The sequence below is a fragment of the Anthonomus grandis genome, chromosome 11, assembly GCF_022605725.1.
Source record: "Anthonomus grandis grandis chromosome 11, icAntGran1.3, whole genome shotgun sequence".
Classification (NCBI taxonomy): domain Eukaryota; kingdom Metazoa; phylum Arthropoda; class Insecta; order Coleoptera; family Curculionidae; genus Anthonomus; species Anthonomus grandis.
This window is the reverse complement of record NC_065556.1, coordinates 17,990,313-18,006,937: the sequence shown is the minus strand read 5'-3', so window position 1 is coordinate 18,006,937 and position 16,625 is coordinate 17,990,313. Positions and strand designations below refer to the sequence as shown.

General features: G+C 30.4%; 2 protein-coding genes across 6 annotated transcripts in view; one reads left to right on the top strand and one right to left on the bottom strand.

Moving 5' to 3' along the window:
- Positions 1-1,343: 1,343 nt before the first annotated feature.
- LOC126742310 (calmodulin-binding transcription activator 2) overlaps positions 1,344-16,625 on the top strand; it is a 999,827-nt gene continuing 984,545 nt past the window's right edge. For all 5 annotated transcript variants that reach the window (XM_050448959.1, XM_050448952.1, XM_050448953.1 and 2 more), the window contains exon 1: positions 1,344-1,568. The gene's annotated coding sequence lies outside the window, so the exon portion shown is untranslated. The remainder of the gene's footprint in view (positions 1,569-16,625) is intronic.
- Positions 15,561-16,625, bottom strand: part of LOC126742312 (cilia- and flagella-associated protein 206-like) — a 32,617-nt gene continuing 31,552 nt past the window's right edge. The window contains exon 11 of the mRNA XM_050448960.1: positions 15,561-15,825. Coding sequence (XP_050304917.1) covers positions 15,565-15,825 — 261 coding nt within the window. The 3' untranslated portion in view covers positions 15,561-15,564. The remainder of the gene's footprint in view (positions 15,826-16,625) is intronic.

Here is a 16,625-nt window from a genome sequence, read left to right as displayed (position 1 = left end):
ATGTATTTTTTTTTCCATTCAGTAATTGGATGTATTTCTGTCGAATGGCGTAAATAAAATAAAAATAAAATAAAATAAAATAAAATTTTAGTTTAAAAATTCTTTCTACATTTCGCAAAAAAAATTAAAGAAATACTTTTTAATTCTCAGCAAAACGTTGTTGAGGTATAGCCTGTAAATATGCTATTAGATTATATCGTATTTATTAATTGTTAATTTAAAAAATTAAAAAAATGTTAAATTTTAGGGTTAATATTGAGTAGCTGGCCTTAAAGTCAGCTAGATTTCGCCTTTTAAAAAATGTACTTTTCCTCTTAGAAATTGTATTTTTCTTAATAAAGACATTTATTATTATTATTACTTACTTTTTAACAAATACATTTTTATTATTTCAACAAGTTGGCGCCCAACATGAAATAATATTTTTTCTACAACTCTAACAATATTTGTTTTATTACAGACATGTATAAATATTTAGTTTGTAAATAAATTGTGCCTAACAAGAGAGCTATTTTTATATAAATTAATTTTGCCACCACACTATTATTATTTTATCACTTTTTCAGCAAACTTGTTTATATTTTTACAACAAACTGGTAAACATGACAAAGCATTGGGTTTATTGTAACTATTAAATTTGCTCTACCACAAACATCCACTAAATTAATAAATATTTTTTGATTGTTATCTTAACAAAATACCCTATAATTTTTTTAACAAGTTGGCGCCCAACATAAAGTATATTCAGGCCTATAACATAGCGTTGCTTTATGAAACATAACCCGTTTTTTATCAAATCTTGCCTATGCACTGTGCATATGTCTAAGTCACATAGTTCATTTAATATAACGTCTTATTTTCCATACAGATACAGGTCAATTACATTTTTCAATTTTTCTTTTAACTGTATTTATACCTTCACTATCCTTTTAACCGAGTCCGATCCATTTTAAATCCCAGAACAATAAAGAGACTTCCGAAATTTCGTAATTTGTCCCCCTTATCAGAAAAACAATTTTCCAGAAATACCTATGCAGTTTGTGCTACCCATTCATCTCGACAAGCGGGAATTATATACCCCATTCCACCAAGCGCCACGAACTTTAATCAATCAGTATGCGCTAATAAAATTTATAATATAATTTTGGTCAATTAAAAAGTGTTTTTCTATGTGTTTTATTAAAAACTGGTTTAGTTTTGGTAAGTTCAGGATAAAGAAAATCGGAAAAAGTGAGGGAAAATTAATAAGGAATTGTATTAAAGGAACGAATGGTGTATAGATCCGACGCCTGCGTCGATTTCTAATTTGACGCTTGCGCGGCGTCATTCAGTCGGTCTGTCATGGTGCCCGTGTTTGACAGCAGATAAAGTGTTTGTGTTTAAAAATATCGTATTTTTTCCGGTTTTTATGACAACATATATATCGAATCGCGTATAACACCTGTGCCAGTGCGTGGACTTTCGGACTGAACGAAAATACATGGCCGACATGCGATCGTCTAAGAGTTATGACCCGATTTCGTCTCTCGCCCCTTGAATGAAAATTTGCACCCCTGGTCGGAAAAATTGTAAGTAAATCGTTGCGCTAATCGGTGCGGCATTTACGTTTAACCCCTTTACAAGTGAAAAACCATCAGGGATGACTTAAATAAACTATTTATAAACAAATACTGGCGTTCATAACCTAGTTTTTTTTATCGTACGTGTGTTCGAAACTGGCTTTTGTTATTCAGCCAAAATTATTGTTTATTTAAGTTTGTCGGTGGTGTCGCGCAGGACGCGCTTATGTTTTTTTCTCTTATAATATAAGATTCCACAAAAAAAAATTGGTGGTTTTATTTTGAAAATAGGATTGTTGCTGCTGTACCTGGTTTTGCGAGCTCAGACGGTGAAACCTAGTTACCTAATTTTAAAGTCAAGGGTACACAAACACATTGCCCGGGCTCAGGTTTATTACATTTTGCTCCCCATTTGATCGTTGAAGGTCGCACAAAAAAGGTTAATTATTATTTTTTAAGAAAGAGATTCTTGTAATTTGTTTATGGCAAAGCGTTTATAATCGGTAAAGGTACATTAAGTTGTTACGTATTTATCTTAAGTGACAACCTCGTTTACGGTATGGCGCTGATTAATTTTTGTATACGAGGGGATTAGAATAAGTTATGGTATGATTGAATTGATGCAATGAAGTTAGGAGAATGTTAAAAGGACGATGTTAAGGTAAAGTGGGGTTACAATTTTTGATATTAAAATATGATGAAGTATATTCGGGAAAATTAAAAGATTATTTTTCACGTTTTTTTGATATTACTAAAAGCCAGAGAAACTACTGGCATCAACCTTTTGCCTTATAGGCTGTTTTAAGTAGTTATTTTAAACGCCGTCAATTTTGGCCTTAATTTAGGTTAATAGTTTTCATCCCTCAAACTTCGTTAACAAATTAGTGCTTCATAAAATGCCTTTTTTTGAGTTTTATACAAGATTTAAATACCTTTGGAGATAATAAAAATAACAAATAAATTAGATTCTTCATGTGTAATTTTAAAACAATACATTTTTATAGTTTGGCGCCCAACATGAGGCATATACCAACAGCATTCCTAAGTTACATTTGGTTTATATAGAGGCCTTGATTTATTTTTCAAAGTTTCAGGGACATTTTGGCCTTTGTCGTGCAACATTAGCCTTTTACCTTATAGGGTGTTTTAAGTAGTCATTTTAAATGCCGTTAATTTTGGCCATAATTAAGCTTAATAGTTCTCATCCCTGAGACTTCAGAATTCGTTAACAAATTAATGCTCAATAAGTTTATTTTTGGTGCGATTTTGCTCGGATTTGTTTTAAATGTTAGGTCCAGAAAAACTGCATCAATATAACAAAAAAAATTCTGCCATGCAAATTCCAAGGCCTACTAATGTCAGTTTTTAAGGGCCAAATTTTAAGAAACCATGCTAGGTATTTTTTTAACAAAAAATTGTACACACCACTGGATTTGGCATCCTCCAAAACGGCCTTATACCAAATTTCACCAAAAAATATTAAGTAATAACAATTTTATAACAAAAAATTAAAAGGGAAATTATGCATTTATTTACATTTAAAAATGTGTAGATAGCCATAAAAAAAACAAATTGAACACAGATAATACAAGCAAATAACAATTCCAAACTAAATACAAATAAAATAAACAATAAACTAACAAAAATAAATACAAATAAAATAAAAACAACAAACAAAAAAATTAAAAATTAACCGCTACTAAATTTTTGAAATTTCTACTCATCCACCATTGTTTTCTATGCATTTTACATTCCTTTTGGCTACATTTAAAATAACTTTACGGACTTGCTCTGGAGTAATTTCTGAACAAACCTGGATTATTCTGATTTGTAGATCTTCTAAATTTTGAGGTCTTGATTTGTACACTTTTTCTTTAAGTAAGCCCCAGAGAAAAAATCGAGTGGCGTTAAGTCAGGGGATCTCGGTGGCCACTCAACGGAAGGACTGTTTCGTCCTATCCAACAGTTTTCAAAATGTTGATTTAACCAGTCTCGTACTAAACGAGCATTATGGACAGGACAACCATCTAATTGAAACTTCAAATTAAGGTGATATCTTAAGGGTAAATCTTCTAATGCGTTCGAAAATTCATTCTCAAGAAAATTCAAAAATTTAATTGTATTTAAATTACCATTAAAGAAAAAAGGGCCAATAATTTTGTCGCTTAGTATTCCACACCAAACGTTAATTTTTTGCGAATACTGTCTTCTTGCATTTATTATAAATTCTGGATTCTGCACGGACCAGTGGCGGCAATTTTGACTGGAGACTACGCCATTTGTGGTAAAAGTGGCTTCATCGCTAAAAAGAATTTCATCTAGAAAGTTTCTGTTGTTTAAATATTCTCCCTGAAGCCAATAGCAGAACTCTAATCTTCTTGCCTGGTCACCATCCTCTAAAGTGTACAAAAATTTTGGCTTAAATGCTTTTATGTTATTTTTTTGCAAACATCTTATACTTTCTCTGGGGATGTTAAGGACCAAACTAGCCGTTCTGACACTACTTCGAGGATTGCCGTTAAAATCGAGAGTCCACGCCGAGCCCACGTCGTCCATTATGTCTATTTTTAAGTAGATTTTTCGAAACTGATCCTGTTTCATTGAAAGTTTTATTAACACGTTGCACAGTACTTAGACTTACTGGTCTATCAGGATGCCTAATATTAAATTCTTTGGCAGCTTCTCTCATCGAACTTGTGTTACCACCAACAAGACGAACAATTTCAATTTTTTCTCTTAAATTTAAATTTTCCATGATTACTAATACTATCTAAACACGTTCTATTACCACTTTTGACAATTAGATGTCAAATGTGACAATTTAATATTTCAATAATTTTTAAGGACAATTTAGAACTAAAGCGCATTTCTTTTTTTTATCATAAAATTGTTATTATTTAATATTTTTTGGTGAAATTTGGTATAAGGCCGTTTTGGGGGATGCCGAATCCAGTGGTGTGCACAATTTTTTGCTAAAAAATGCCTAGCATGGTTTCTTAAAATTTGGCCCTTAAAAACTGACATTAGTAGGCATTGGAATTTGCATGGCAGAATTTTTTTTGCAGTTTTTCTGGACCTAACATGAAAAAAAAAAACCGAGCAAAATCGCACCAAAAATAAACGTTTTATCAGGGTGACCCGAAAACAAATGGGTCACACTGTAGAAACAGCATTCATAAGTTACATTTGGTTTATATAGAGGGCTTGTTTTATTTTTCAATAAGTTTTAAGGGTTCTAATTTTTTTAAAAATTTTTATGACCAATAATTTTAACAAATACCTAATGTCTTGTAATTTATGATGATGATGACATTATGTCGAAACGTCTATGTAATAAAAAAACACTATATTTTATGTTTTATTTTCTGCATCTGCTACTAACTAGTCTATATCTCATATACATTTTTTTTTAATGATGACGTAAAACTAATAGCAGACCAACAGGCAAGGCCCTATTTAAAGAAAGAAAATTACAAGGGAACATAGGAATAATTTATTTCAACATAAACTTGGAAATAGGTTTATCTATAAAATTAGAAATAGCTGTTTTTTTTTAATGGTTTGAGCCAGTCTCAGAGACAGCATAACGCTGAATAATAGAGTATGTGAGGTGATTATCATAAGTTTTGATATATTGAATGTTGATCTGAGACAGTCCAAATACTAGTAAAATAGAAATCATTGATTCCATTGAATGCAATGGACTGAAGCAAACTTTAAAAGGATAATGTTACGGTTAAGAGGTTGCAATTTTAGGTATTGAAACATTAAAAAATATTTCCGACAAATGTCAAAAAACCTTGTTTATGTTTTTTTGGGTTACTTAAAGCAGGAGGGATTAGTGGCACTCTTTTGTAACCTTTTTTTTTCTACCGAAGGTGATTTAAAATTGCTGTTACGGCGTTTCGTCTTTTGTTGTGTAACATCAATCTATTGCCTTATAGGTTATTTTAAGTAATGAATTTAAATGCTGTCAATTTTGGCCTTAATTAAGCTTAATAGTTCTCATTCGTGAGACTTCAGAATTCGTTAATATAATGCTCAATGAAAGTTTTTTTTTGAGTTTTGTACAAGATTTAAATACCGTCGGAGATAATAAAAAATTAAAAAAAAAAAAAAAAATTCGTTAAATTCTTCATGTGTAATTTTATACCTAATACATTTAAATTTTTTTAAAAGATTGGCGCCCAACATGAGGTATATAAAGTCCAATGCAACGATATATTAGAATGGTCAATCGTCAAAACACCAGCATTCCACCTGCCAAACAATGTCATCCACCTTCTATTTACATTGGTTGAGAAGTAAAATGCTGGTGTTTTGACGGTATTCTAATATATCGTTGCACTGGACTTTACCAACATATTTAATTTCCTTAGTTACATTTGGTTTATGTAGAGGGATTATTTTATTTTTCAAAGAGTTTCAAGGGTTTCATTTAATTTTTAATTTTTATGACAAATTAATTTTTAACACATTACCTTTTAATTTATAATGATGATGATATGATAAAATGTCGAAACATCGATGTAAAATAGAAAAATCCTGTTTTATTTTATGCATTTGTATTAAACTAGTATCCATCTGATGTAATTTTATTTTTAATTGTGACGTAAAGGTAATAGTAGAGGATCTTATTTGAAGAAAAAATTAATTTAATAGGAGACATAAGTATAAATTGTTTCAACATAAACTTGGAAATAGGTTAATATGTGAAAATAAAAAATAATAGTTTTCTTAATGGTTTAAGCCAGTTTGTATGGCATAACGCTAAATAATTTTTGTATACGAGGGAATTATAATAAGTTATGGTATGATTGGATTGGAATGGTAAATGTTGGTCTATGATACTCGATGTAATAGCAAAATTGAATTATTGGATGCAATCGAGTTACAGAAATTAAAATGACGAGTAACAACTTTAGATATTTAAACATGATAAAATATTTCCAGGAAAGTTCAATTTTTTTATGCTTTTTAACGTTACTTAAAGTCACAGAAAAGATTTACTTGACACTTTTTCATGACCTTTTTGCCCTGCTGATTATTTGAAATTGATTATCCATCGTTTTGGCTTTTGTCGTACATAACCATTTTAGTCATTTTAATTGCGTTAAATTTTGGCATTATTTAAGTATTTATGGTTCTCATCACCGGGATTTCAAAAACCGTTATTAATTGAACACAATTAGCCTGTTTTTGAAAATTTCTAGATCATAGACAAATTTTAAATGCATAATAAAAATTAAAATTTCGATGTAGTGGTGTAGTGACACATTTCCGGACATGGGTTCCTATACTTAAATGGATTCTACTGTTGCACTGAACAACCCCTAGAAGTTTGATCCCATAGTTCTGAAACACCCTGTATGTCCGATATTTCACTTTTCAGAGATATGAGTTCCTTAATAAAAGTCGGAAAAGATACGTAGATGTGCCCTCTATAAGTAAGAGCCAAATATTAAGGACAACTCCAAATTTCTTCTTTCAGAAAACCTGCAAGTACCAATTTGTGTTCAGAAATTAGTATTATTTAGGAAATTATGCAGAAAAGACAAAAATAAAAAACTAGTAGTAATATAACCAGGCATTTTAGATCACACATGTATATGAATTTTTTACCTTAAAAATACCAAAAAAATCACCCCGTGAAATATCGGACACCTATTAAATATTATCCTTTATATCAAATAACATGCGCTGGACTTTTATATTTTAGTAAAGCTTTTGATACTAATAATCATAAAATGCTCTTAGCTAAACTAACATATTTTGGATTATCTAAGAATGCAATTAGTTTGCTTAAAAATAGAAGCTGGTAGCAGAAACAAATGCAACTTTTTACCTTGAATGCAGGAATACCACAGGGATCCATATTGGGGTCACTTTTTCTTTATGTAGCAGATATGTACAGTGTTCTTCCATAACCAAAATAGAGCAATACACTGATGACTCTCAGATACATCTTTCTTTTTCTCTGAGTAATTTTCCTATATTTCAACTTTTAATGAAGAAACTAACATGATTAATCAGTATGCGCAAAATTGTACCTAAGATTTAATGCAAACAAATCACCAATTATTATTTTTGGTAGCAATTATCAAAAAGATTATCAATTATCTTGCAGAAATTTAAATAGGCCTATTGTTTACGTTAATTAAATAATGGTCTAAATAAAATTTGACCTTCATGAACTACATCTGTGGGATTTTAAAAAGCGTTATTAGTTTAATGTTAATTAAAATTACTTTTTATGAGAATTTTAGATTTCTGGATAAACTTTGAATATCGTCGAAAAAATTGCCTATTTTTTAATTTTTTTTTGTCTAGCATTCGATTTAATTTACCAAATTCTATGCCTGTAATGAAAATAAAGAGAAAAACTATAACTAAAATAAATATCTAGTATACTATTTGCTCTAATTTTTAGCTTCTTCTTCTAGAGAATGGCCAGAAAGCGCAAATCAAGTTTTATTTATAGCATTTTTTTTAAAATTAAAAAAGGTACAATTATGGATAAAATAATGGAGCAGATAAATATTAGAAAACTTGTTAATATACTGACTATACTGTACATATTAATAATAGTACATAAATAGTACATACTGTACAATTCTATAGAATTGACAAAAAAATCCTGGATTTAACCTTTGTAATTATCGAGATGATAATAATGTTTAGGCTACTGAAGGTTTTTGGAAAAAATTACCTTAAATAACGTTATAATTATAAAAAATTATTAATTTAAGAAAAGAATTATCCATCGCTACTTATTTTAACAAAATAAATATTTGCACAGAACCTTAAAAAGTCAATTAAATGCTGTGAAGGATTTTTGTTTTATAGGAATAATCAAAATTTATATTTTTGCAAATAAAACATTAAAACATTTAAAGAAAACTTTAAATGTTTTAATTTTTTAAACACTACACTTGCTTTCAAAAAATGACAAATGCTTGAGGTGTTTCCCTTTTTTATTTAAAATGGCTTTCCTAAAATATTTTTTTATTAATTAGTTACAATCACAAAAAAGTTTTGGATCATACCGACAGAGCAGCCCTTAGAAAAGTCCATTATGTTATAAGTAAATCCAACTTTCCAAAATCATCGGCAAAATTAATTTTTAATTAACGTCTTCTAATTAAAAATTCTTAATTGGCAAAGGACTATGTATCTGACAAGAACAAATTGTTATAATTAAAAACGTATTTACCGATAAGGAGCAATTTTTAATTTTTCTTCTTCCGCTAAAAAAAACGATAAGGATAATTAATCAGGAACTTTCACAGTTGCACCTTACAGCTTTTGTCTTAGTTTCGTTTATAAGATAAGCGGAATTATTTAATAAGAGAGTCCGAAGATATCTTTGAGAAAGAAATATATGAGTTTCATTCATAAGAGGACCAATATACATAAATGAAATGTATAACTAGAACTAAGATCATGGTGCTAGTATGCTTTATTTACCGCTATTAGCTTGCTGATATCTTCACTATATAATCTGAAGCTAAAGATCTATTGCCTTTTTATATTTAAGTATTTCCCCAAAATAAGATACTACTTAGCTATCACTAGGTAATCCTTCTAAAAATCAGTCATTCTGCGACAAGACCATTTGACCAACAAATTCTCTCGTGCAAATACTTCAACTTTAAAAAAGCTGATGTTCGTCCATAGACTTATTACCATTTTCATCAATCTATGTATGCATCTGAAAGATTCTTCCCAGCGCATTCCATTTTGTATAAGCATAAACTTTCAATTCCATATACAAGAAACTACTTGTATGACTATTTTTCTTCTAGTTCTTCTTAATTTCTTTAATTACTATTAACAAAAAGCTTCCATCGAAGGTCTGAAAACATTTTTAAAATCTCCGGATTTGGACTTTATTACTGGCATTGCTAGTAGTAAAGAACAATGTTTCACCCAAGTTGGCTTCTTCACAGTCGTAAGCATCTATTAGCAATTTTACTGTAAGTAACAGTATGGCACAGCAGAAATCCAGAAGCTGTATATGTAAATTATGGTAAATTGTTAACTGTAGCGAAGAAGTGCTAAGAAGAAAATCAACTAGTAGATATAGAGGATGAGTGTGGCGTTGAACCAAGTAGGGATAGGTTTATTTCCGACTTTTTTCTCAAACTTTTTCATTAATGATTCATAATTTTTCTATACGTTATGTTATATTTTCTGATGCCTCTACTGAGACTTCTTTAATCTTAATGATTAACCTTGTTTCAGATCCCTGGAATAAGTTCAAGTAAAAGACTCATCGTATTTCCGATTACTGGAATATTTTTAGCATTTCCTGGATAATAACTAATTTGTTTTTTATGTTTGGAGATGATTTTATATATTTATCTATAGTTCCAAAATTTTCTAAATCTCTGAAATAAACTGCTCAACAATCGAACTGGATATTTTATAAATTACCAAAATTTGCCTAAATCAAGAAGAAGTTGCTAACCGGCTAAATGTGTCCCAAAATGTCGTGAGCCGTGCATGGATTCGATATGTAGAGACTTGGTCTGCAGCTTACAGGCATGGTGGAGGTCGAAAACGTGCTACAACTCATGCTCAAGACCGCTATAACAGTAACCGCAAGAAGAAACCGAACATTTACGGGTTCGAGAATTAACAGCTACTTAAGGCATGCTACTGGGAGAGTAATTTCTAATCAGACTGTTAGAAGAAGATTACATGCATCTAATTTAAGAGCCAGACGACGTGCCATACATCCACGGTTGACGGGGAAACATCGTGCATGCAGAAATCGGTGGGCAATAGAACACAGTAATTGGAATTTTCAAAACTGGAGGTCTTGTATGTTTACGGATGAGTCCAGATTTCGGCTACATATGTGTGATGGTCGAATTTTGGTGTCGACGGAAAGGGGACAGCGATACCATGAAAATTTGATGGCGCCCACTACCCTTTTTGGTGGCAAAAAAAAAAGTTTCGATGGCCGCACCGATTTAGTGGTGTTAAGAAATGAAACAATGAACGCTATACGATATAGAGACATTATTATAGAGAACATAATTGTACCATTTTTTGGTGCAATAGGCGAAGAATTCGTTTTAATCGATGATAATGCGCGCCCGCACCATGCGAGAATTGTCAATGATCGCATTGAATTTCGTGGCATTACCAGAATGGACTGGCCACCACATTCACCTGACATGAATTGCATTGAACATGTATGGGCAGAAATGTCTCGAAGATTAAACCAGCTCGAACAGCCACCTCTAACGTTAGAACAACTAACCAATCAATTACCGGAAATATGGCAAAACATTCCTCAACACTACATTAACAACTTAATAAGAACTATGCCAAACAGGGTGACAACACTAAGACGAGCCAGGGGTGGACCTACGAGGTATTAATTTTCATGACAGGACTTTGAGGCACGTGAGTAAACTTAATAGATTTATTTATTATATTTAATTTTGTTTTATTGTAAATCATTGGCAAATCATTGGCAAATCATTGGTAAATTCATTGGTTTAATCTTAACATTTAAATTCACATACTTTTTTTAATAAGTAAGTTTTTTACGCTTTTACGGGCTTTTCTACTGAATCAAGGTATTTTTTAATACTAATTATTGGAATATTCTTTAGGAACAGTTTCAACATTTCTATATTTTTTCCCAAAAATCAACTCATTTTCTGATACTTTTTTTTAATGATTTTGTTGCTGATTCTAGGCACTCCAAATTTCTGGATTTTTTTCCAGTTTAATTAATTTTTCAATTTAAGCATTTTTTTTTTGGACTTTTGTTTATGATTTAGGGTACTCCAAATCCTTCAAATATTTTTTCGTAGAATACTTCTATGTTTTCTTGAAAATAAATGATTTTCTGATAATTTTATGCATTTTTCTTGATTAGCCAGTAGACTGAAATCTCGAGAATATTTTTTTCTTTTTCATTTTTTTTTTAAAGTATTCAATTTTTTAGTATTTTTGTATGCTTTATTTTTGAAAATTCAAGATATTTCAGACGTTTTAAAATTTTTCACTATATTTAGTTTGTCTCGAGAATTCGCTGTTTTTCTACTCTGAATATCTGCTAATAAATGTACGTGTATATTTTGTGATAAATTATGTTCCATATTCCAAAAATGACTTTTCTGATGATTTAGAGCCTTCAGTAATAGTTTAAGCATTTCTATGTTTTTTTTTTTGTAAATAATGTATTTTTTTGTGATGGAATCTTATGTGATAATGGATCATTTTCTGAAATTTTTTGAATGATTTATGATACTCTAGTTTCCGTAAATTCTTCCAGTAAACTTCAAGATTTTCATTTTTTCTGTCATAAATTTTTATACTTTTTAAAATAAATATGGGTTATATCGCTGGAATATTTAGAGCATCTGATGAAGAAGATTTGTGAAATATTAACTGAATTTTCTTCTTCTTTTTCTGGAAAAATAAAAAATACTTAAGTTTTTTAATATAATGGTTTTCATTCCAGATCTCTGGTAAATTTTATAGTATCAAATTAAACATATTTACATTATTTTTGGAAAATAACTATTGCTTAGACGTACACATCTTTTTCTTGTATTTTTTTTGATTTTTAGTATTTTCGGTATTACTAGAACATTTTTCTGAATTTTTACTTTTTTAATAATAATAATAAAGAAGTTTATTTAGGATAATAGCTACATACATTACAATAATTATAATTATAATATAAATCAGTACTAAAGTCTACAAAGAAAATAAACTACAATAATAATAATAAACCAATAAAAGTTCATTATATACAGGGCTACATTACGTATAATAGAGTGGTGATCAGCGTAATAAAAGAAAACGTACACAACAATTATTGGTATAAATAAAACCTAACCTAGGACAACACAAATGGTATAATAAAACTTATAACTAAAGTCATAAAAAGAATATAATGTACAACACACAAAAAAAAGTAGAAATACTCTTAGCTATCCCTATTTAAAAGATGTTTTCTTAATAGCCTCCTAAACTGGTTTAGATTATCAGAGGTCTTAATTATCACAGGCAATTTATTAAATTCTATCGAGCCTCTAAATAAAATCGAATTAAGTAACTGAACAGTGTTACACCTATCCACTATGGCAAAATCTTCACGATGTCTAGTATTGTATGTATGTACATCCTCAAACTTATCACAGATATAGCTGGGTAACAAATGATGTTTCACCTTAAATATAAACAAATAGACGTTAACCTTTATACGTTCAGTCACAGACATCATATTTAGGATAATTAACATACATTTAATTGATGTCTATCGATCACATTTTAAAATCAGTCTCATAGCTCTATTCTGTATTACTTCCAACTGGTGTATGTTATATTGTGGCAGATTAAACAACAACGTGGAGCAATACTGCAAATGCGATAGTGCAATGCTATTAAACATAAGCAACTTTTTGCTCATGGAGAGGTTTCTTCGCACTCTGGTGATAAATCTAACTTTTTTGGAGAATTTTCGCATGACGTAATCTGCATGTGCACCAAAGTTTAAATTGGCATCTAGAATAGTACCCAAATACTTAAAGAAGGCTATCCCCATTTACAGTAATGCTCACACTATGTCTATTTGATTAAGTCGTGACTTTTTGCCAAATATGCAAAACTTCGATTTAGCTGTATTTAAACACAATTTGTTAGTGCAAAGCCAGACAAATAAACTATTCAATTAATTTTTTAGGTCGATTTGCATTTGCTGTAAGTTTTTGCCTATAATATACACCATTGTATCATCTGCAAAAATTATACCACCCTACACTTTAAAAAACTTTAATTAATAACTAACTTAAATCATTAATGTACAGTAGAAATAACAATGGCCCTAAAACAGTTCCTTGAGGCACACCATAATTAACAGAAACACATTGAGATATACTATTTTTAAACATTACACGGTGGACTCTGTTGGACACGTACGACTTAAACCAACTCATATCATTATCCCTAATTCCTAATTGCTGTATTTTCTATTAAATTAAATTATTTTTTGATATACAGTTTAGCCCACACGAGATTTTGCAAATTTTTTTAGTAATAATGTCTTCGATTATTTCTTTGAAGTACTAGACAAGATCATTAACCTTTAAAAGTTAGTTTTTTTAAACATTTGACAGGTGACAAGACATTTGCTTAAAAATTTTATTGAACAAACTTTAGCAAATGTTGCGCAACGCTACATAGAGTGAACCCAAAGTAGTCTAGATGATTGTGTTAGAAGTTGGTGGGCAACTTGTAAAACATTAATAGAAATTAAATACTCGCATCTATTAAGAACGATAGAGAATATTGACAAAATTTCAAAAATAGTATAATATAAGAAATTTTGGTGAATCACAGGTAAGTTAATTCGAAATTTAAATTCGTAAGTTAATTTTCACTGATCGGTAGTGACTCAAACATGATAAACCAGGGATAGTGAGGCAACACAAAAAATCTAAAGGATCTAGATCAAGGGAACAAGAGAGTCATATTGGATTTCCTTGGCCTATTCAATTCATTTAGCAGCTTATATAGCGCCAATAGAATACTATGTTGAAAAATTGTTATAGATTTCGCGTTTTTTTAGGAGGTTCAAACTATTTTTACGTCAAAAGTTATCCTCCAGTACGACGTGTATATAGAGAGTTACTCAAAATTCCTGTATAAAATTCATATTTCTTCAATGGCTTTATTTTTAGCAAAACAGTAAAACAAGAGAAATAGACCTTTCTGTTTTAACCCCTTAAGCGGAGTGAAATTGACTCATTTTTAAGAGGTGAATTGACAAGTGATACTTGTCAATAGGGTATGTCCTATTTTCAATGCTGTAAGTTTAAAGAAACTAGATGAGTGAGTGATTTACTAAGAAATGGTGGATCTTCTAGTGTGAGCGAAGATAAAAAATAAATATATTATTATCTATTCTATATGAGAATTCACATACCTCAACTTTTTCATTAGGCCAAGATAACGGTGTTCCACGACCTACATTTCACAAGTTTATAAGAAATTAGAAGTATCACTCATATAAAGTAGAGCTAGTACAAGAACTTTATTATTTCAATTTTGTTTTTTTTCCTTTGGCAAATAAATGTTTTTTGAATTTGAACTTTTAGAAGATGATTCGCGACTTCCGTTCTCCGTGAGGAAATGTAATGAAAATAATGCCTTTTTACTCAATATCTTATTCTTTAATGAAGTAACATGTTGTTGAAATAAAATTGTTAACAAACAATATTATTGATTTTGATCTTAAGAAAATCCACACTAGATATATGAAGCATATACCCAGTATTCAAAAAAAGTAAATGCATAAGCTGGTATCATCATAGATATCAATCATAGAATCTTAGAGTCATACTTTTTCAAAAATATTCCTACTGCCGAACGATATATCGCGTTTTTGTCGTTTGATTTGATTCCTTTTTTAGCTGTAATTATTTCAAATGTGGTGGATATAAATATACCCAATGATAGAATAAGATATCAGCAAGATGGCTCCTCCACATTTTGGTGTTAATGTTTGCAGGTCTTGATTTTATTTATCCTGATCGTTAGATTGGTCAACGAGGTGCTATAGATCAAGCACCTAGATCTCCTCATTTAACATCACTGGATTTTTTTTTTGGATATGTCGAAGAATGTATGCACCAAAGTAAACCAGACATTGACGCACTAAAAGAGAAAATCAGAACTTCATTCAATTATATACCAGTTGAAGCTAATTTTTTCCAAATATACTGTCGAAATTTTTTCGACATGTTTTTCCCAAAAACAACTGATTGAAATTTCAAAAGCAAGGTAGCATTGAAAAGGTGATTTCATACCCGTAGGTATCATTCAAACCGTTGTTCTATTTATGCTTTTGGGGGTCAATTTTACGACTGAGTAACCATTTTGGTACGTTTTGGATTGATCGTACAAATTCTAATAAAACTCATAAGGTACTTATGAGATTGTAAAATCACAAGCCTCAGTAAAACTCATGTCTTACTTATAACGATTCTTTACTTAAATAGTCTTTAGGCACTTGATTATAATTCAAAGGTTCAGTTAAATCCATGACAAACGGATAATTATTTTTTAACCCCCTTAACCCATGAATAAATTGCTTGGATCTTTTGGTATTAATGCAGTTATCAACCCGGGTTTGGGTTTGGGAATCCGTATTTTCATACGTCTGACTGAATGCGGCCTCTTTTTGATGCGTTTTGTCCGTTGCCGTCGAGACGGTTTTCTTTGTCTTGATGTCGAACTAAAAAAAATTTAAAATATTAATAAAGTGTACGAAATGTTTGAGTATTAGTATAGAATCTTTAGATAATTTCTGGAAATCAAGATTTAATTCCTTAGTCTACGTCTAAAGGACATAAAGTTATTTTGAAATATTTAAATAAATATTATTTGTCGCAAGAACTTGAAGATAAAAAATTTGCAACCGATTAAGAACGTTACTTAACGAACTTTTTGAGTTAGAGGCAATTTGGCAATTAGTCACGGAATTTGAATATCATGTATTTTTGGGCATAACTTAAGACCAATTTAAAATATTTTCATATTTATTTAATATTAACATAGAAGATTTCTTGAGGATGGATTTGAGGGTAAGAACTTGTTTCTGAATTCAAAATATAAGTAGTTAGAGCAGGTTTTGTTTGGGCATTTCTTTTTCTAATATTTCCAGGATATATTAGATCCATTTAAATATGTACTCAATATAGAAAACTTTCTGAGGATGGATTTGAGAATAAAAACGCGCTTCTGAGTCGAAAATGTAGGTAGTTAGAGCAGTGTGTGGCTAAAGTGATGAAATTTCTATCGACTGATGACTTCGTGGCTATTACTAGGGATCCAACGATTAGTTTTTTCTCAAAACTTAAGAATTCTCTAGATCGATGTCTTATAACTCTGGAATACTTTAACACCACTGAATCTAACCTATACCCTATGAACCCACATACTCCTGTGCTCTATGGCTTACCTAAGATTCATAAGGAGGGGAACCCGATAAGACCAGTAGTTTCCTTCGTAAACTCTCCTTGCTACAAATTATCC